Here is a 13,784-nt window from a genome sequence, read left to right as displayed (position 1 = left end):
CATACAGTATTTGATTTTTATAGCGCTTCGTACGAGCGGCTTATCACTGACGCGTAATGCAGCGTTATATGGTGAGGAGCTAAACACAGCACAGTCTCTCTCTGCTGCTGTTCCCTACTTCCTTTTCGCTTCCGTCCTGCTCTCGCGCGCACCCACGTCGCCTCTCTTTCTTCCTATTTCTGTCTGCGGTTGTATTAGTCTCTACTTATACATATACACATACACGTGTGCGCCTGTACTCCACCGAGCCATTGCACGCTCTGCGTCTAGCTTTTCTCTGAATGCATATTATTGGGGAGGGGGGGGGGGAATGTACGTCGCATATTGCGTATGTTCTTTACTATAGGCTAGGCATACGGAAGCATAAAGCTATTCGTATAATCGTAAGGTGGATCGATGTTGCATATTTGATCGAAAAATAAAAATGAAACTCCGAGTTGTTTGCATCGGATAAATTAAAGCGACAGCCCCGACGACTTCGATCCTTATATGTATAAGGAGAATTTTCGAATTACGCGGCGCGATCGAATCTCGCCACGATACACGGGCGATAACAGCTGACGCTCTTGGGACGTTTTTTCTTCGATTCGACTCAATATCCGATCGCGCGGATTATCGCATCGGACTTTCCCGTATCTTGTTAAAGCTGCGGAGATGAGAGACGAGATTTTTGCCGTTTAAAGAGGAATCGCGTAAAAGCCAAGATTTATCCAGCGAATTTATCGAGACGCTCCACACGAGCCGATCTTATAAAGACTTTGGACGCTCTAATGCGATACCGATATATCAGGATGTGCAGCCGCGTCGTATGCTTGTCTCTGCTGCTGCTTCAGATCGTCTCGTTCGCTCGTGAGTATATATATATATATAGAGGCTAAAAATCGTTAAAAATTGTTTCACCGCTATATAAAAACGCTGGATTACTTTGCAGACGGGCAGTGTTCGGTGCCGACGAACCTCGCCTTACAGCAGCGTTCACCGGTGTTTCTGGGCTTTAACAATTTTTTCAAGTACCCGCACGCCAAGAACACGAAGGAGCTGAGCTTCGATTGGTACGAAGACCGTCTGCTCTACTGTCCGGGAGGTACTCTCAGTATGAGCATAGCCGGTCAACCGGATGTATCCTTGAACCCGGTAGATTCGGATCCGTACCTCCTGCCACCGGTAGTGCGCTGCTTGTCTGGTGACAAGTTTATCCTTCAGAGCGAGAACGGTTACGAGCAAAAGGTCAGCCTGGACCAGTTCAAATGCTCGGAGTACCCGGTAGCGATATCCTACTATCACTTCGAGGGCAACAGTCCCAAGCAGTGCTCCAACCTGAACGGCAACATCGGTGTAATCGTGAATCTTGGCTTCGTCATCGACGCGCCCGCTGAGAAGTCACTGGCAGTAATCCAGCTTTGTTACGAGGATGCCCGCGCCACCACGATCTGGTCCCATCATATCTTGTCGCCGGCTGCATCAGGTCGCGTCGTCTTCAAAACTTCGAAAAACGACGCGAGTTAGCTATATATTGTTGATCTGCTGATATGCACAAAAAGAAGCCGAAGATCGAAGCAATAGTTTTACGCTTTTCGACTTTTTCAGTACGCTGGGACTTCGAGCCAGGCCATGTCTTCGAGGGCCTGAAAATGAAGAAATTATACAAAGCATGCGAGGAGGCCGAAGCCTTCGGCAGGTTATTGAAAGACCCTGTGATGGAGCAACTGGAGCTCAAAGATTATTACGGCAACCAGATCACTGATGAGCGACTGCTGCAACCCAGCCAAATCGAGGAACTCAAGGATGAGCTCAAAGTTGCAGTCGAACGGTACATATACTGGAACAGTGAGTACATCTCTTGTGCCATATACCTGATCAGGCCGGGTTCAGGTCGATAATCGGACAACCTGATTCTTCCAGCTACAAACCACGCGGACAACACGATGTTGGTCAAGGGACACCTGGCTCCGAGAGCTGACTTTTTCTACCTAGTCGAGGAGAGATCGACCTTCTTCTTCTCGAACGCCTTACCCATGTGGCACACCATTAACGGCGGCCACTGGCTAGAGATGGAAAAGTGGGTGCGCAAATTGGCGAACAAGAAGGAGTGCTTCTTGGACGTCTGGACCGGTGGTCTGAGAACCATGAAAATCCACGGAAAATTGATAAACCTGGGACAACGGTTAACCGAGCGAAAGATGGGCGCGAGTGCAAGCGTGATACCCGTCGTTCCGGTACCGGAGATACTCTTCAAGATCGTGCGATGCCAAGCGTTGAACGAGGCGATCGTTTTTCTCGCGATCAATGATCCTCTGCTCGAACTCGATGGTATGGATGCGGAGGAGCACATCCATTGTATAAAAGACTATCAACTCTGCAGGCTGTTGAAAGCCCACTGGTACCTGCCGGATAACACTCGAAAAGGTTTTACCTACTGTTGCGAGTATCACGATTTCATCAATCACCCAGTGGCTCAAGAAATAAGCATACCCATAGAGCAGATGCCTCCCGACGTCCAGCCGTTGATACGCGATGCGTCGGACCTGTTATAATCTCTCTATCTATATATATATATATAAATGCTTCTTATTGACACTTCCCGAAACTATTGCTTCTACAAAAAAAACAGATTTTTGACAATATAAACGATCAATAAACTCGGCTGTTATCCTCCTCTATGCTCAGCGCACGTAGATATAGACATATATCCGACGTGCTCCATCCTCTTATATCACGATAATCCGCGAGAGCTGTATATACATGTATATATATATATCTCGTTATCACGCTTACGTGAACTCTGGCCTCGCAGAGACGCACTTAGACTGCTGATGCCGTCGCGTTATAGAGAGTCAAGCGCAATATACACTTGACATCAGTTGCTCGTACACCCGACATGGCCGTGATGCTGTCCTCGCGCCTCGCGATACTCATTCTTCTCGCGGCGGCGCACTGTGGCATCTGCGGTGAGTATCTACATAATATTACACCGAAGCAGTTATCCTGCAATTACCGATTATTTTACCGATTTCACAAAATACACCTCGAAATCGCAGCTGAAGCGAAATGTAGGATCGACCTAAATAAGGACGTCACCGCGAGCTCGCCGCTCTTCTTGAGCATCGGCTCCCTCGAGCCGATCTATCCGGAACGAAGCTCGCCTCAGTTGCTGACCTTCAACTCTGGCCAGAAGCATCTGCTCTACTGTCCGGGTGGTCAGATAACCCGATTCGAGCGAACCACCAACTCCAGTACCGAACTGGCCAAGTGCCTGGATGGCAAGAGCTTTTCGAGTGTGCCCTACCACAACCTTGAATACTCGTTCGATCAGGTCGCCTGCTCCAAGAATCCATCACCCGTGACCAGGTCGAACAACAGACACAAGTGCAGCAGTGACGGTGTGTTGGTGGAGATCGGCTACCAGGTGAAGGACAGCGGCTTTCAAAGAACCATTCAAGTCTGCCACTCGAGAAACCTAGCGACTACCAGCTGGGCTCACTCCACGATTCGCGGGGCCATAGGTGGTAGTAAGGTTTTCAGGGACGCGGGAGCCCCGACTTTCAGCAAGGGACAGTTCTTCGAGAACGTCGTGATGAACAAGGTCTACCCGCGGAATCATCAGGTCGCGACCTTTGCCAACATTTTCAATCAGGACAAGAGCTTGGTCGAGCGGTACCTTCCGTCCACGGGTATGTCGATTATACGGGTATACGACTGGTTGTTGCCCAGAAATTAAAGATTTTACCTCGCGCATTTTAGGTCCGTCGAAGAACTACCTAGTTCGCGGCCATCTGGTCGCACGCGCCGACCAGTTCTACTACGCGGAGCAGTACTCGACCTATTCGTACCTGAACGTCCTGCCGATGTGGCAGAGCGTGAACAACGGCAACTGGAAGAGCGTCGAGTCAATGGTGCGCCGCACGGCCAGCGTTATCGGCGACCTGGAGGTATACACCGGCGGTTTAGGTATACTTCAATTATCCGGCAAAGAAATCTACCTGTCCCACGACCGACACGACAGTTTGAAACTTTTGGTGCCAGTGCCGAAACTCCTGTTCAAACTCGCCTACAGTCCAACCTTACACCAAGCCTTGGTCTTCGTAACCGTCAACAATCCCTACCTTACCGACTCGGACATCCGATCCAACGACCTTAGGATCTGCCGTCAGGAACACCAGAGCTGTAGATCGACTCAGTTCGACAAGACGAACGAAGGTTTCACCTACTGCTGTTTGCACGAAGACTTTGTCTCTAGCGACGCCGCGAACCTCCTGACTCTGCCGCTGACATTGAGAAACGTGGCGCCGTTGAGACTTTACTGAGAAGACACCCGGTATATATCCATCTATATGTATACGTGGGGCGACCGTGTGTTTTTCCCTTTTTAACACGTGCGGCGCACTTGCAAGACACTTTTAAAAGCCCCCTTTTCAAGCGCGCTTGTATACCTCTGTTTTTCTTTTTTCCTCCCACGAGGTGTTTAGTATATACTACATCTCGGTGTACGAGACGAGCAGCCATGAATGTATAGGAAAATATACTTGTTCGAATTTTCAAAAGCGTCGAAAAATATTAGCGGCGCGTGTGTATAGTGTATCATAGCTGTTTTTCTGAAAAACGCTGGCGAACGCCACGATTTCCTGGAATCCTCGATAATTTTATCCGAATGAAGCAGCTATAACGTCGTGACCGGAGAGAGAGCCGCCTCGTGATTCGGTCACACACATTTCTCGTATCTCGCTTTTTTACGCTCTTTTACTCGGCCTCGTCGAAGACGATCTATTAAACGCGTACGCCACATAATAATGTTCAAATACATGCTCCTATCTTTATTTAATTCGCGCTCTGCACTTTCCGATCGGTTCTGCGTAAATTTTAAAAAATTTGGAACTTATACTCGTATTACATCGAGCGTGCAAATTAAGTAGAAAAAAAAATCTATCTGTATACACGTATCGCATAAAGAAAATGGTATATAGATTGAGAATAAATAAAATGAAAACACTTACCTATACAAGTGACTCCCGAAAAAAAAAAAAAAAAAAAAAAAATCAGTTTTTGTAGAGAGCGAAGAGGAACCGGCGTCGAGCTGTATACTCTTCGTTGGCAGTCAGAAGAGCTGCGAAAGCGTGTAATCGTCCCCCGGAGGAAGGAAGAGGCGCGTGGGTCGTTATCTCCCTTGAACTCCGGTCCCGATAGCGACCGTATACCCGAGCTTTACGCGCTTCTCTCTCTCTCTCTCTCTTTCTCTGTTTTTTCTCTTCGTCGCCTTCGCTCTTTCTCTCTTTCGTCGATGACATGATTTTTACTCGGCGTTTATGTGACTAATGTGAACTTTGCTTTTCGGTATTTTGTAGATAGTTTTTGGTAAAGTTCATCTAAAAGACCGGCTGATGTGCTTCGTATCTTCTTTACTAACGTTATTGTGATTCATCGCATAAGAATGTATAAAATAAAATCTTTTCGTGGCAAAGAACTTACAAGCTCTAAGCATCGTGTTAGAAGTGCGCATTAAATTATTTATGAATTTTCAATTCTCCGCATCTAAAATCAGGCAAAAATCAGGCAAAACCTCTAATATTGAATATTCGCGCCGAAACACGCGACTTACCAATAAAATTCTAACTTAACGACAGAGTCGAAAAAGAGCGCCCTCTATTCTCCAACTTCCGTTTTCCCGTATCCCGCGCAAACTGTACAAATCGCGCGACCAGCACCATCAGACTGTACAATCCACTCCATGGTCCATTCCGTTCCGGCCGGTGCTTCGGCCACCATTTTTACACCTCCGCAGCTTGAACAAGCGAAGCGAGCGTGAATGGCCGACGACGACGCCCAAGTCCAGTGCGATAATCCGCAAGCATCGCCTCGGTTCCTCACGATGTCCTCGTAAAATCAGGTAATTCACGTTCTTTGGCTTGATTCAACCAACTTGTGACTAGTCGTTTTTCGAACGGCGCATGCTTTTTCGCCTATAATAGGCAGACGTGGCTCGCAGATCTCCCAAGCGACCGGCGTCGATTTTTTGTCCAAGAGTTTTGAATTTTTGCTTGTGAATTTCGACAATTTTTCAAAAAAAAGTCCACGCGTGCTCTTCTCACTCGTGCTCCGAAAATTAAAGTTACCATTGATAATCATTCATTTGGCTGGAGTTACGTAATCAATAAGTTTCTAACCTATCTGGAATTTTCCAGTGAGAGCAGACATTCCAGCCAGACTGAGCAAGCCCAGGAGTAAAAAGGCGAGAAACCTTACTGTGATAACCCAAAGCAGCCAAGATGTATCTGTACAACTTGACTCTACAGCGTGCCACTGGCATCACCCATGCCGTGCATGGAAACTTCTCCGGCACCAAGATGCAGGAGATTCTGGTCTCCAGAGGCAAGTCCCTGGAGCTTCTCAGGCCGGATCCAAACACTGGCAAGGTCCATACCATGCTAACTGTGGAGGTCTTTGGCATCATCAGATCTCTCATGGCCTTCAGGCTCACCGGTGGAACCAAAGACTACATAGTGGTTGGATCTGATTCTGGGCGAATTGTCATTCTGGAGTATGTTCCAGCTAAGAATGTCTTTGAAAAGGTTCACCAAGAGACCTTTGGCAAGAGTGGATGCAGGAGAATTGTTCCTGGACAGTATTTGGCCATTGATCCTAAAGGGCGTGCTGTTATGATTGGTAAGAATTTTGACAATTTTTTTTTTTCTCAATTAGTTAGGCTGATGATTTTTCAAATGATTATTTTTATCAGTCCGTGTTTCACCTGAAAGCATTGATTACAAAACCTGATTATGATGAAAAATAAGATAAAAAGGATTCAAAATGAATTATCAAATTCAACAAATCACTGATGCATTTTTTCTCTATTATACAGGGGCCATAGAGAAGCAGAAATTAGTCTACATTTTAAACAGAGATCCAGAAGCACGTTTGACTATCTCCTCACCGCTCGAAGCCCACAAAAGTAACACTCTTGTTTATCACATGGTGGGTGTAGATGTGGGTTTCGAAAATCCTATGTTTGCTTGCCTGGAAATCGATTATGAAGAAGCCGATACTGACCCCACGGGAGAAGCGGCGATAAAGACGCAGCAGACCCTGACGTTCTACGAATTGGATTTGGGTCTGAATCACGTCGTGCGTAAATACAGTGAACCACTGGAAGAGGTAAGAATATGTCGCATTAAATTTTGTTGATATGAGACAACGTAAAACTGAATGATGACAATATCACACTAACTGCTCACTGATGATACCCCTGCAGTGCTGACTTGCCTAAAATTTAGATATATAAATCATCATGTTGGAAAAACAAATTCTAACAAGAACCTCTTTTTGTAGCACGCCAACTTCCTGGTTTCCGTTCCGGGAGGTAACGATGGACCCAGCGGTGTACTTATCTGCTCTGAGAATTATCTAACTTACAAGAACTTGGGAGATCAACCCGACATTCGTTGTCCCATTCCGAGACGCAGGAACGATCTCGATGATCCCGAGCGTGGCATGATCTTTGTCTGCTCAGCCACTCATAAGACCAAGAGCATGTTTTTCTTCTTGGCTCAGACTGAGCAGGGTGATATTTTCAAAATCACGCTGGAAACAGACGAGGATGTTGTTACAGAGATTAAGCTCAAGTATTTTGATACCGTTCCCGTAGCCAACAGCATGTGCGTTCTTAAAACTGGTTTTCTCTTTGTAGCTTCTGAATTTGGCAATCAGTAAGTACCTAAATCTTAATCCCTGAAGCTGCATACATATTTCTTATTTCGATTTGTTGTTCATTTTTTCCAATCTTTTTTTAGCTACCTGTACCAAATCGCTCACTTGGGCGATGACGACGACGAACCAGAGTTCAGCTCTGCAATGCCTCTGGAAGAGGGTGACACTTTCTTCTTTGCACCAAGACCGTTAAGAAATCTCGTTCTTGTTGACGAAATGGACAGTCTTTCACCCATCATGGCCTGTCAGGTAAAAATTTATCCTTGCATCAGTTAGTCTTGAAAATTTCAGCACTCACAAGTAGAGAAAGGATGATAACCCAAGTTCTTTCTCTGTGACGAGTGCTAGAGTAACTATCCTTTGTCGCCTTTGACTTGTTATTGCATGTCGAAGTGAATCAAAGAATCACAGAAAACCTTCGTTAATGTAAATATTGACTTCAATGTGAAAAATCCGATTTATATTAAAATGTAATCGTGTTTAAATTTCAGGTTGCCGATTTGGCCAACGAAGACACGCCTCAGCTGTACATAGCCTGTGGACGCGGACCCCGATCTACGCTACGTGTACTACGTCACGGTCTGGAGGTGTCTGAAATGGCCGTGAGCGAACTGCCCGGCAACCCAAATGCCGTGTGGACAGTGAAAAGACGAATTGACGGTTAGTTGCTCATAGATTTTGCATGCCTGGCGTACAACGCTATCTTTTATTATTTGTTATCGTTTTTCGGTAGTGTAGAGACTTTTTAAAATGCCAAATAACGTAAAGTTCAATCCACACAGACGGTTATATGCTTCTTGTGGCACCTTTATGTTATTTATTGTAATATATAGTCAAAATGCGTTACGTCGAATATAGCTTCATATTATCTTTCAAAGTACGATCGCTGATTTTTAAGTAGAAAAAAATAAGACATTGAACTCTTGTGTTTTACTTTACCAATATTTTTTCTACTTTGAAATTGGAAGAAGTCGTGATTCTCGTTTTTCACGAATCGCAAATAAAAGCAAAGATAATTGAAGCCTGGTGGTTTGATACACTCTTATCAAACACCAGTTCTCTCCTTTCAGGCTGTCAGCAAGGGATGATCGGTCGTTTGAAACCTGGCAGTTGAGTTCGAAAGGTAAGACAAGCTTGCGCGTGTGGGAATCAATCCACTGGACAACACACGTGTTCAGGTGTAGAAAATTTTTTTTAAAGAAACTCGTTAAAACCGCAGATGATGCAATTTGCTTTTCTCGCGTCATCAAGCACTCACAAGTAGAGAAGAGATGCCTTTTAAGTTTTTTCTCTGTGACGAGTGCAAGAGCAAAAATTCTTTGTCACCTTTGACTCGTTATTTCAAGTCGAAATGAATCGAAGTATGACAGATTGCTTCATACGAATAATCTTATCTTGCATATTTAAATTTGCCTATCGAAGTACATAGCGGTCGGTCATAACGAATCGGTAGAGAGGAATAAAATTTGCCGTAGCTATTGTTGGTTGGAACTATTGTATAAAAGGCAGTTAAACCAGACGAGTTGTTATGATTTTGGTTACAGAGGAATTCGACGCTTATATCATAGTATCCTTCGTCAATGCTACTCTGGTTCTCAGCATTGGTGAGACCGTCGAGGAAGTCACGGATTCCGGCTTCCTTGGCACGACGCCCACACTCAGCTGTTCGGCCTTGGGAGAAGATGCCCTCGTTCAGGTAATTTGAATTTGTGATATTTTTCTTAATAATACGCACTGCGGTATCTCCGACACCTGGATACACCCCACGTATCGGTCGCAAAATAGTGCAAGATCGAATTGGGCTTTCGCATCGTTGGTGTGCTTGCACTTTTCGAGAGTACTCCTGGTAATCAAGCCCAAACAATTCGAATATAAAATGCTCAGTTTTCCTTCAATTATAAAATAGACTATATTTTAATGATTTCTATTCACTATTTTAGGTATATCCCGATGGCATTCGTCATATCCGAGCTGACAAACGTGTAAACGAGTGGAAGGCACCGGGTAAGAAAACTATCATCAAGTGCGCCGTAAATCAGCGGCAGGTCGTCATCGCCCTCACCGGTGGAGAACTCGTCTATTTCGAAATGGACCCTGTAAGTGACTATCTTCAATACGTCCACTATTTTTATTTGCATTTATCGCGTCTTGTTCGCTGCGAGTTGTCCCGTATACTCGAAGATGTAAGAGGCGCGAAGAGCAAACTGAAACATATCCCATCTTCAACTCGTCACTATTGCTTGTTGAAGTCGTTATGGAGCAGACAACTAAATAAATTAAAATAACATATGTTATGGAAAAGAAATCTTTCATCAAAGCTCTAACATAACTGTTTCTCGTTACAGACTGGTCAATTGAACGAGTACACGGAACGTAAAAAGATGCCATCTGAGGTAATGTGCATGGCGCTGGGCAACGTGGCGGCAGGCGAACAACGTTCTTGGTTTTTGGCTGTAGGTTTACAAGACAACACAGTCCGTATAATCTCTCTAGATCCGTCTGATTGCCTTGCGCCTAGGAGTATGCAAGCGTTGCCAGCCGCAGCAGAAAGTTTATGCATAGTAGAAATGGGAATCAAAGACGACACCAGCGAGGACAGCAACCAGATGCAGTCGACCCTGCATCTCAATATCGGTACGTTCTATTTTCAATTTTATTTTTCATCACATTTATTACAATTAAAAAAAAGTCTAAATGATTATTTTATCAAGTCCGTGTTTCAACTGATAAGCATTGATTATAACCCTCTTTGATAATGATAGAAAAATAACTTAATAAATGTATTTATGTTTGATTAGTTGTAATCGATCTAATAACATTCTTTAAACTTTACAGGTCTGCAAAACGGAGTATTGCTGAGGACGGTCCTCGATCCAATATCGGGAGACCTGTCGGACACGCGAACGCGATACCTTGGATCGCGACCCGTCAAGCTTTTCCGCATCAGAATGCAGGGCAACCAAGCTGTCCTTGCCATGAGCAGTCGATCTTGGTTATCTTATTATTATCAAAATCGATTCCACCTTACGCCGTTATCGTATGAAAGTCTCGAATTCGCATCTGGATTCAGCTCCGAGCAGTGTCCTGAGGGTATCGTAGCCATCTCTACAAATACCTTGAGGTGAGTTAACAAAAAATATATAAACGCAAATTAGCACTACGGTATCTCCGGTTCGTGGATTTTTACCCAAGTATCGGTCGTTAAACAGTGCAAGATCAATTGGACTATCGCATCGTTGGTGTGCTTGAATTGATAAAGCCCTCCTGGTTAACGAGGCCAAACAATTTTTTTAAATGATTACTATTTTTGCTTAACAAAATAATTACATTATATTTTAATCAATCAAAAATAATATAAACATAATCTTTCTCAGAATTTTGGCGCTGGAAAAACTCGGTGCGGTCTTCAATCAAGTCAGTTTTCCTTTCGAGTACACGCCACGTAAGTTTGTAATCCACAACGAATCAGCCCACGTATTGCTCATCGAGACCGAGCATAACGCCTATACCGAGGAAACGAAACAGCAGCGTCGCTTGCAAATGGCCGAAGAGATGCAGGAAGCGGCTGGTTCCGATGAGGCTGCGGTAGCGCGTGAACTTGCCGAAGCTTTTCTGTCAGAAGAGCCGAACGAGCAGGTCTTCGGTGCTCCGAGAGCCGGACCCGGACTCTGGGCCTCGCTAATTAGAGTCATGGCGCCTACTACTGGTACAACTTTCCAAGTCCACAGGCTAGAGCAGAATTTGGCTGCGCTATGGTATGTTAATTTTTTGTAAATTACGTCGCGTTTCGTTCTCTGCAAGTGCTTTTTATTCTATTGTGGAATGCAGAAACGCGAATAGTAATGTGTCGCTATATCCCATCTTCAGCCTGTAGTTATTGCTGGCTGAAGTCGTAAGTGGACCGACAATTCTCAAGCAGAAATTATATTATTGATTAAGAATATTAATGGTAAGTTTATTTTTAGCTTGGCGCTTGTGAAATTCGCGAACCAAGGAGACCAGCAATTCTTGATTGTTGGAGTAGCAAAGGAATACCAGTTAAATCCAAGGATTAGCAATGGTGGATTCTTATATACCTACAAGTAAGTTATTCACAAATTCATGAGAAACACTGATACTAGTTTAATTAAAAAAAAAAAATCGAATGATGACAATATCACACTAACTGCCTACTGATGATACCCCTGCAGTGCTGACTTTTCATAAAAATCAACCATATGTTTTAAGAAGTTTGCAAGATTTGTTCTAAAGTGAAATATTTGTTTGTTTACAGAGTGAGTTCCGACTGCACCAGCATCGAATTAATGCACCGAACAACGCTCGATGAAATACCTCTAGCAATCTGCCCGTATCAAGGTCGTGTACTCGTTGGTGTAGGAAAAATGTTACGGCTTTACGACATGGGCAAGAAAAAACTACTGCGTAAGTGCGAGAATAAGCACATACCAAATGCCGTAATTTGTATCAACGCCATTGGTCAGCGAATCTACGTAAGCGACGTACAAGAGTCCGTGTATGCGGTCAGATATAAGAGACAAGAAAATCAGCTCATCGTTTTTGCTGACGATACACATCCTAGGTGGATCACCACTACCTGTGTTTTAGATTATGACACCGTTGCAACGGCCGACAAGTTTGGAAATATCGCTGTGGTTAGTATAACATTCATACATACCAATATTATCGCGTTTCGTTCTCTGCAAGTGTACTCATTGGTTTGCGGAAGCAATAGCGCGAAGATCAAAATGCTTTTTCTATCCCATCTTCAGATTGTAACTTTATTGCTCGCTGAAGTCGTAATTAAGCAAATAGAACAGCCCTTAATTAATCCTTATTGCTAGAAAAAATTTATATACATTTTAATTTTAATCGCTTATGATTTTTTATTTACAGATTCGACTCGCTAGTTCTATCAACGATGATGTTGATGAGGATCCAACGGGCAACAAAGCTCTGTGGGACCGCGGACTACTAAACGGCGCCTCGCAAAAGGCTGATACCGTGGCCTGTTTCCATGTAGGTGAGACCGTAATGTCACTGCAGAAAGCGACGTTGATTCCCGGTGGCAGCGAATCATTGGTCTATACGACGCTTAGTGGAACCGTAGGCGTGCTCGTGCCGTTCACCAGCCACGAAGACCATGATTTCTTTCAGCATCTGGAGATGCACATGCGCGCTGAACACCCACCCCTCTGTGGTCGGGATCATTTGAGCTTCAGAAGTTATTACTATCCTGTCAAAAACGTCATTGACGGCGATCTTTGTGAACAGTTTAACAGTATAGAGCCGGGAAAGCAAAAGAGCATTTCTGGTGATTTGGAAAGGACACCATCAGAAGTATCAAAGAAACTGGAAGATATTCGAACTAGATACGCATTCTAATTCGAAGATACATGTGGATTCTTCCAAGAGTTTGGAATACTTTTCTTCTTTTCTGTTCTAAGTGAATTTGTAAATAGATTTTTATATTACGATTATTGATAACATTGTATTTATTGTCAAATAAATTGCGTTTTTTTTTAAATAACCTTTTTTTTCTAAAGTTTTAAGTTCACTACCAAAACTGTAGATGTCGGAAAAATAAAATTATTGAATCTGAAAACAATATTATGGCATATATTCTTTTGCTTAATTTTATAAATCAAGTTGAGAACTATACCGTCGCACTGTTAGGTTGCCACACGTGTCTATACTAAAATATAAAAATAATCAATAAAAATAATAGATTGTTTCGAAGTGATTAATTTGAGTATCTGCCCTATATACAGATTATTACATTCAAATTCATAAGTAAAAACAATTGCTCTGGAATTTGATCATTGTATAAAATCAAGAAATTGTATTATATTGATGATTAAGGTAAAGAGAAAACATTTCATACAATGGATTCAAGTTTTTTTAATGTGAAGCAAATTATAATTGAGAGAAATTTATTTTTATTTTCCTTTATTGTATAGTTTATATAAAATGTACTTTTACTTATTTTTTTCGAAACTAGGTGAACTCTTATACGTATGTACGTTCCAATGATTTGGTAACGACTCTTGTTATTTTATAGATGATCGATTGAATTGAATTCTTAAACT

At 43.4% G+C, this 13,784-nt stretch overlaps 2 protein-coding genes across 2 annotated transcripts; both read left to right on the top strand.

Annotated features, from left to right (window-relative positions):
• The first annotated feature begins 632 nt into the window (after positions 1-632).
• On the top strand, positions 633-5,615 carry LOC100123953. The gene is made up of 7 exons (XM_016981339.3): positions 633-849; positions 932-1,501; positions 1,588-1,827; positions 1,903-2,531; positions 2,831-2,948; positions 3,039-3,671; positions 3,742-5,615. The coding sequence occupies exons 1-7, from the start codon at positions 771-773 to the stop codon at positions 4,302-4,304; spliced, it is 2,832 nt and encodes a 943-aa protein (XP_016836828.1). The 5' UTR covers positions 633-770; the 3' UTR covers positions 4,305-5,615.
• A 112-nt stretch (positions 5,616-5,727) lies between these two features.
• Sf3b3 (splicing factor 3b, subunit 3, 130kDa) lies at positions 5,728-13,303 on the top strand. The gene is made up of 14 exons (NM_001159880.1): positions 5,728-5,881; positions 6,177-6,657; positions 6,854-7,146; positions 7,321-7,697; positions 7,782-7,947; positions 8,190-8,358; positions 9,243-9,394; positions 9,639-9,794; positions 10,044-10,332; positions 10,534-10,819; positions 11,073-11,453; positions 11,664-11,780; positions 11,972-12,350; positions 12,592-13,303. The coding sequence occupies exons 2-14, from the start codon at positions 6,261-6,263 to the stop codon at positions 13,078-13,080; spliced, it is 3,651 nt and encodes a 1,216-aa protein (NP_001153352.1). The 5' UTR covers positions 5,728-5,881; positions 6,177-6,260; the 3' UTR covers positions 13,081-13,303.
• Positions 13,304-13,784: the final 481 nt, after the last annotated feature.

The sequence above is a fragment of the Nasonia vitripennis genome, chromosome 1, assembly GCF_009193385.2.
Source record: "Nasonia vitripennis strain AsymCx chromosome 1, Nvit_psr_1.1, whole genome shotgun sequence".
NCBI classification, from domain to species: Eukaryota; Metazoa; Arthropoda; class Insecta; order Hymenoptera; family Pteromalidae; genus Nasonia; species Nasonia vitripennis.
This window is presented reverse-complemented; position numbering and strand designations above follow the sequence as displayed.

Coding starts and splice junctions, on each gene's coding strand:
- Sf3b3 (NM_001159880.1), top strand. CDS start 6,261: ATGTATCTGTACAACTTGACTCTACAGCGTGCCACTGGCATCACCCAT. Junction 9,395..9,638: donor GAGAAGATGCCCTCGTTCAG/GTAATTTGAATT, acceptor TCACTATTTTAG/GTATATCCCGATGGCATTCG. Junction 12,351..12,591: donor AGTTTGGAAATATCGCTGTG/GTTAGTATAACA, acceptor TTTTATTTACAG/ATTCGACTCGCTAGTTCTAT.
- LOC100123953 (XM_016981339.3), top strand. CDS start 771: ATGCGATACCGATATATCAGGATGTGCAGCCGCGTCGTATGCTTGTCT. Junction 850..931: donor TCAGATCGTCTCGTTCGCTC/GTGAGTATATAT, acceptor ATTACTTTGCAG/ACGGGCAGTGTTCGGTGCCG. Junction 1,502..1,587: donor AACTTCGAAAAACGACGCGA/GTTAGCTATATA, acceptor CGACTTTTTCAG/TACGCTGGGACTTCGAGCCA.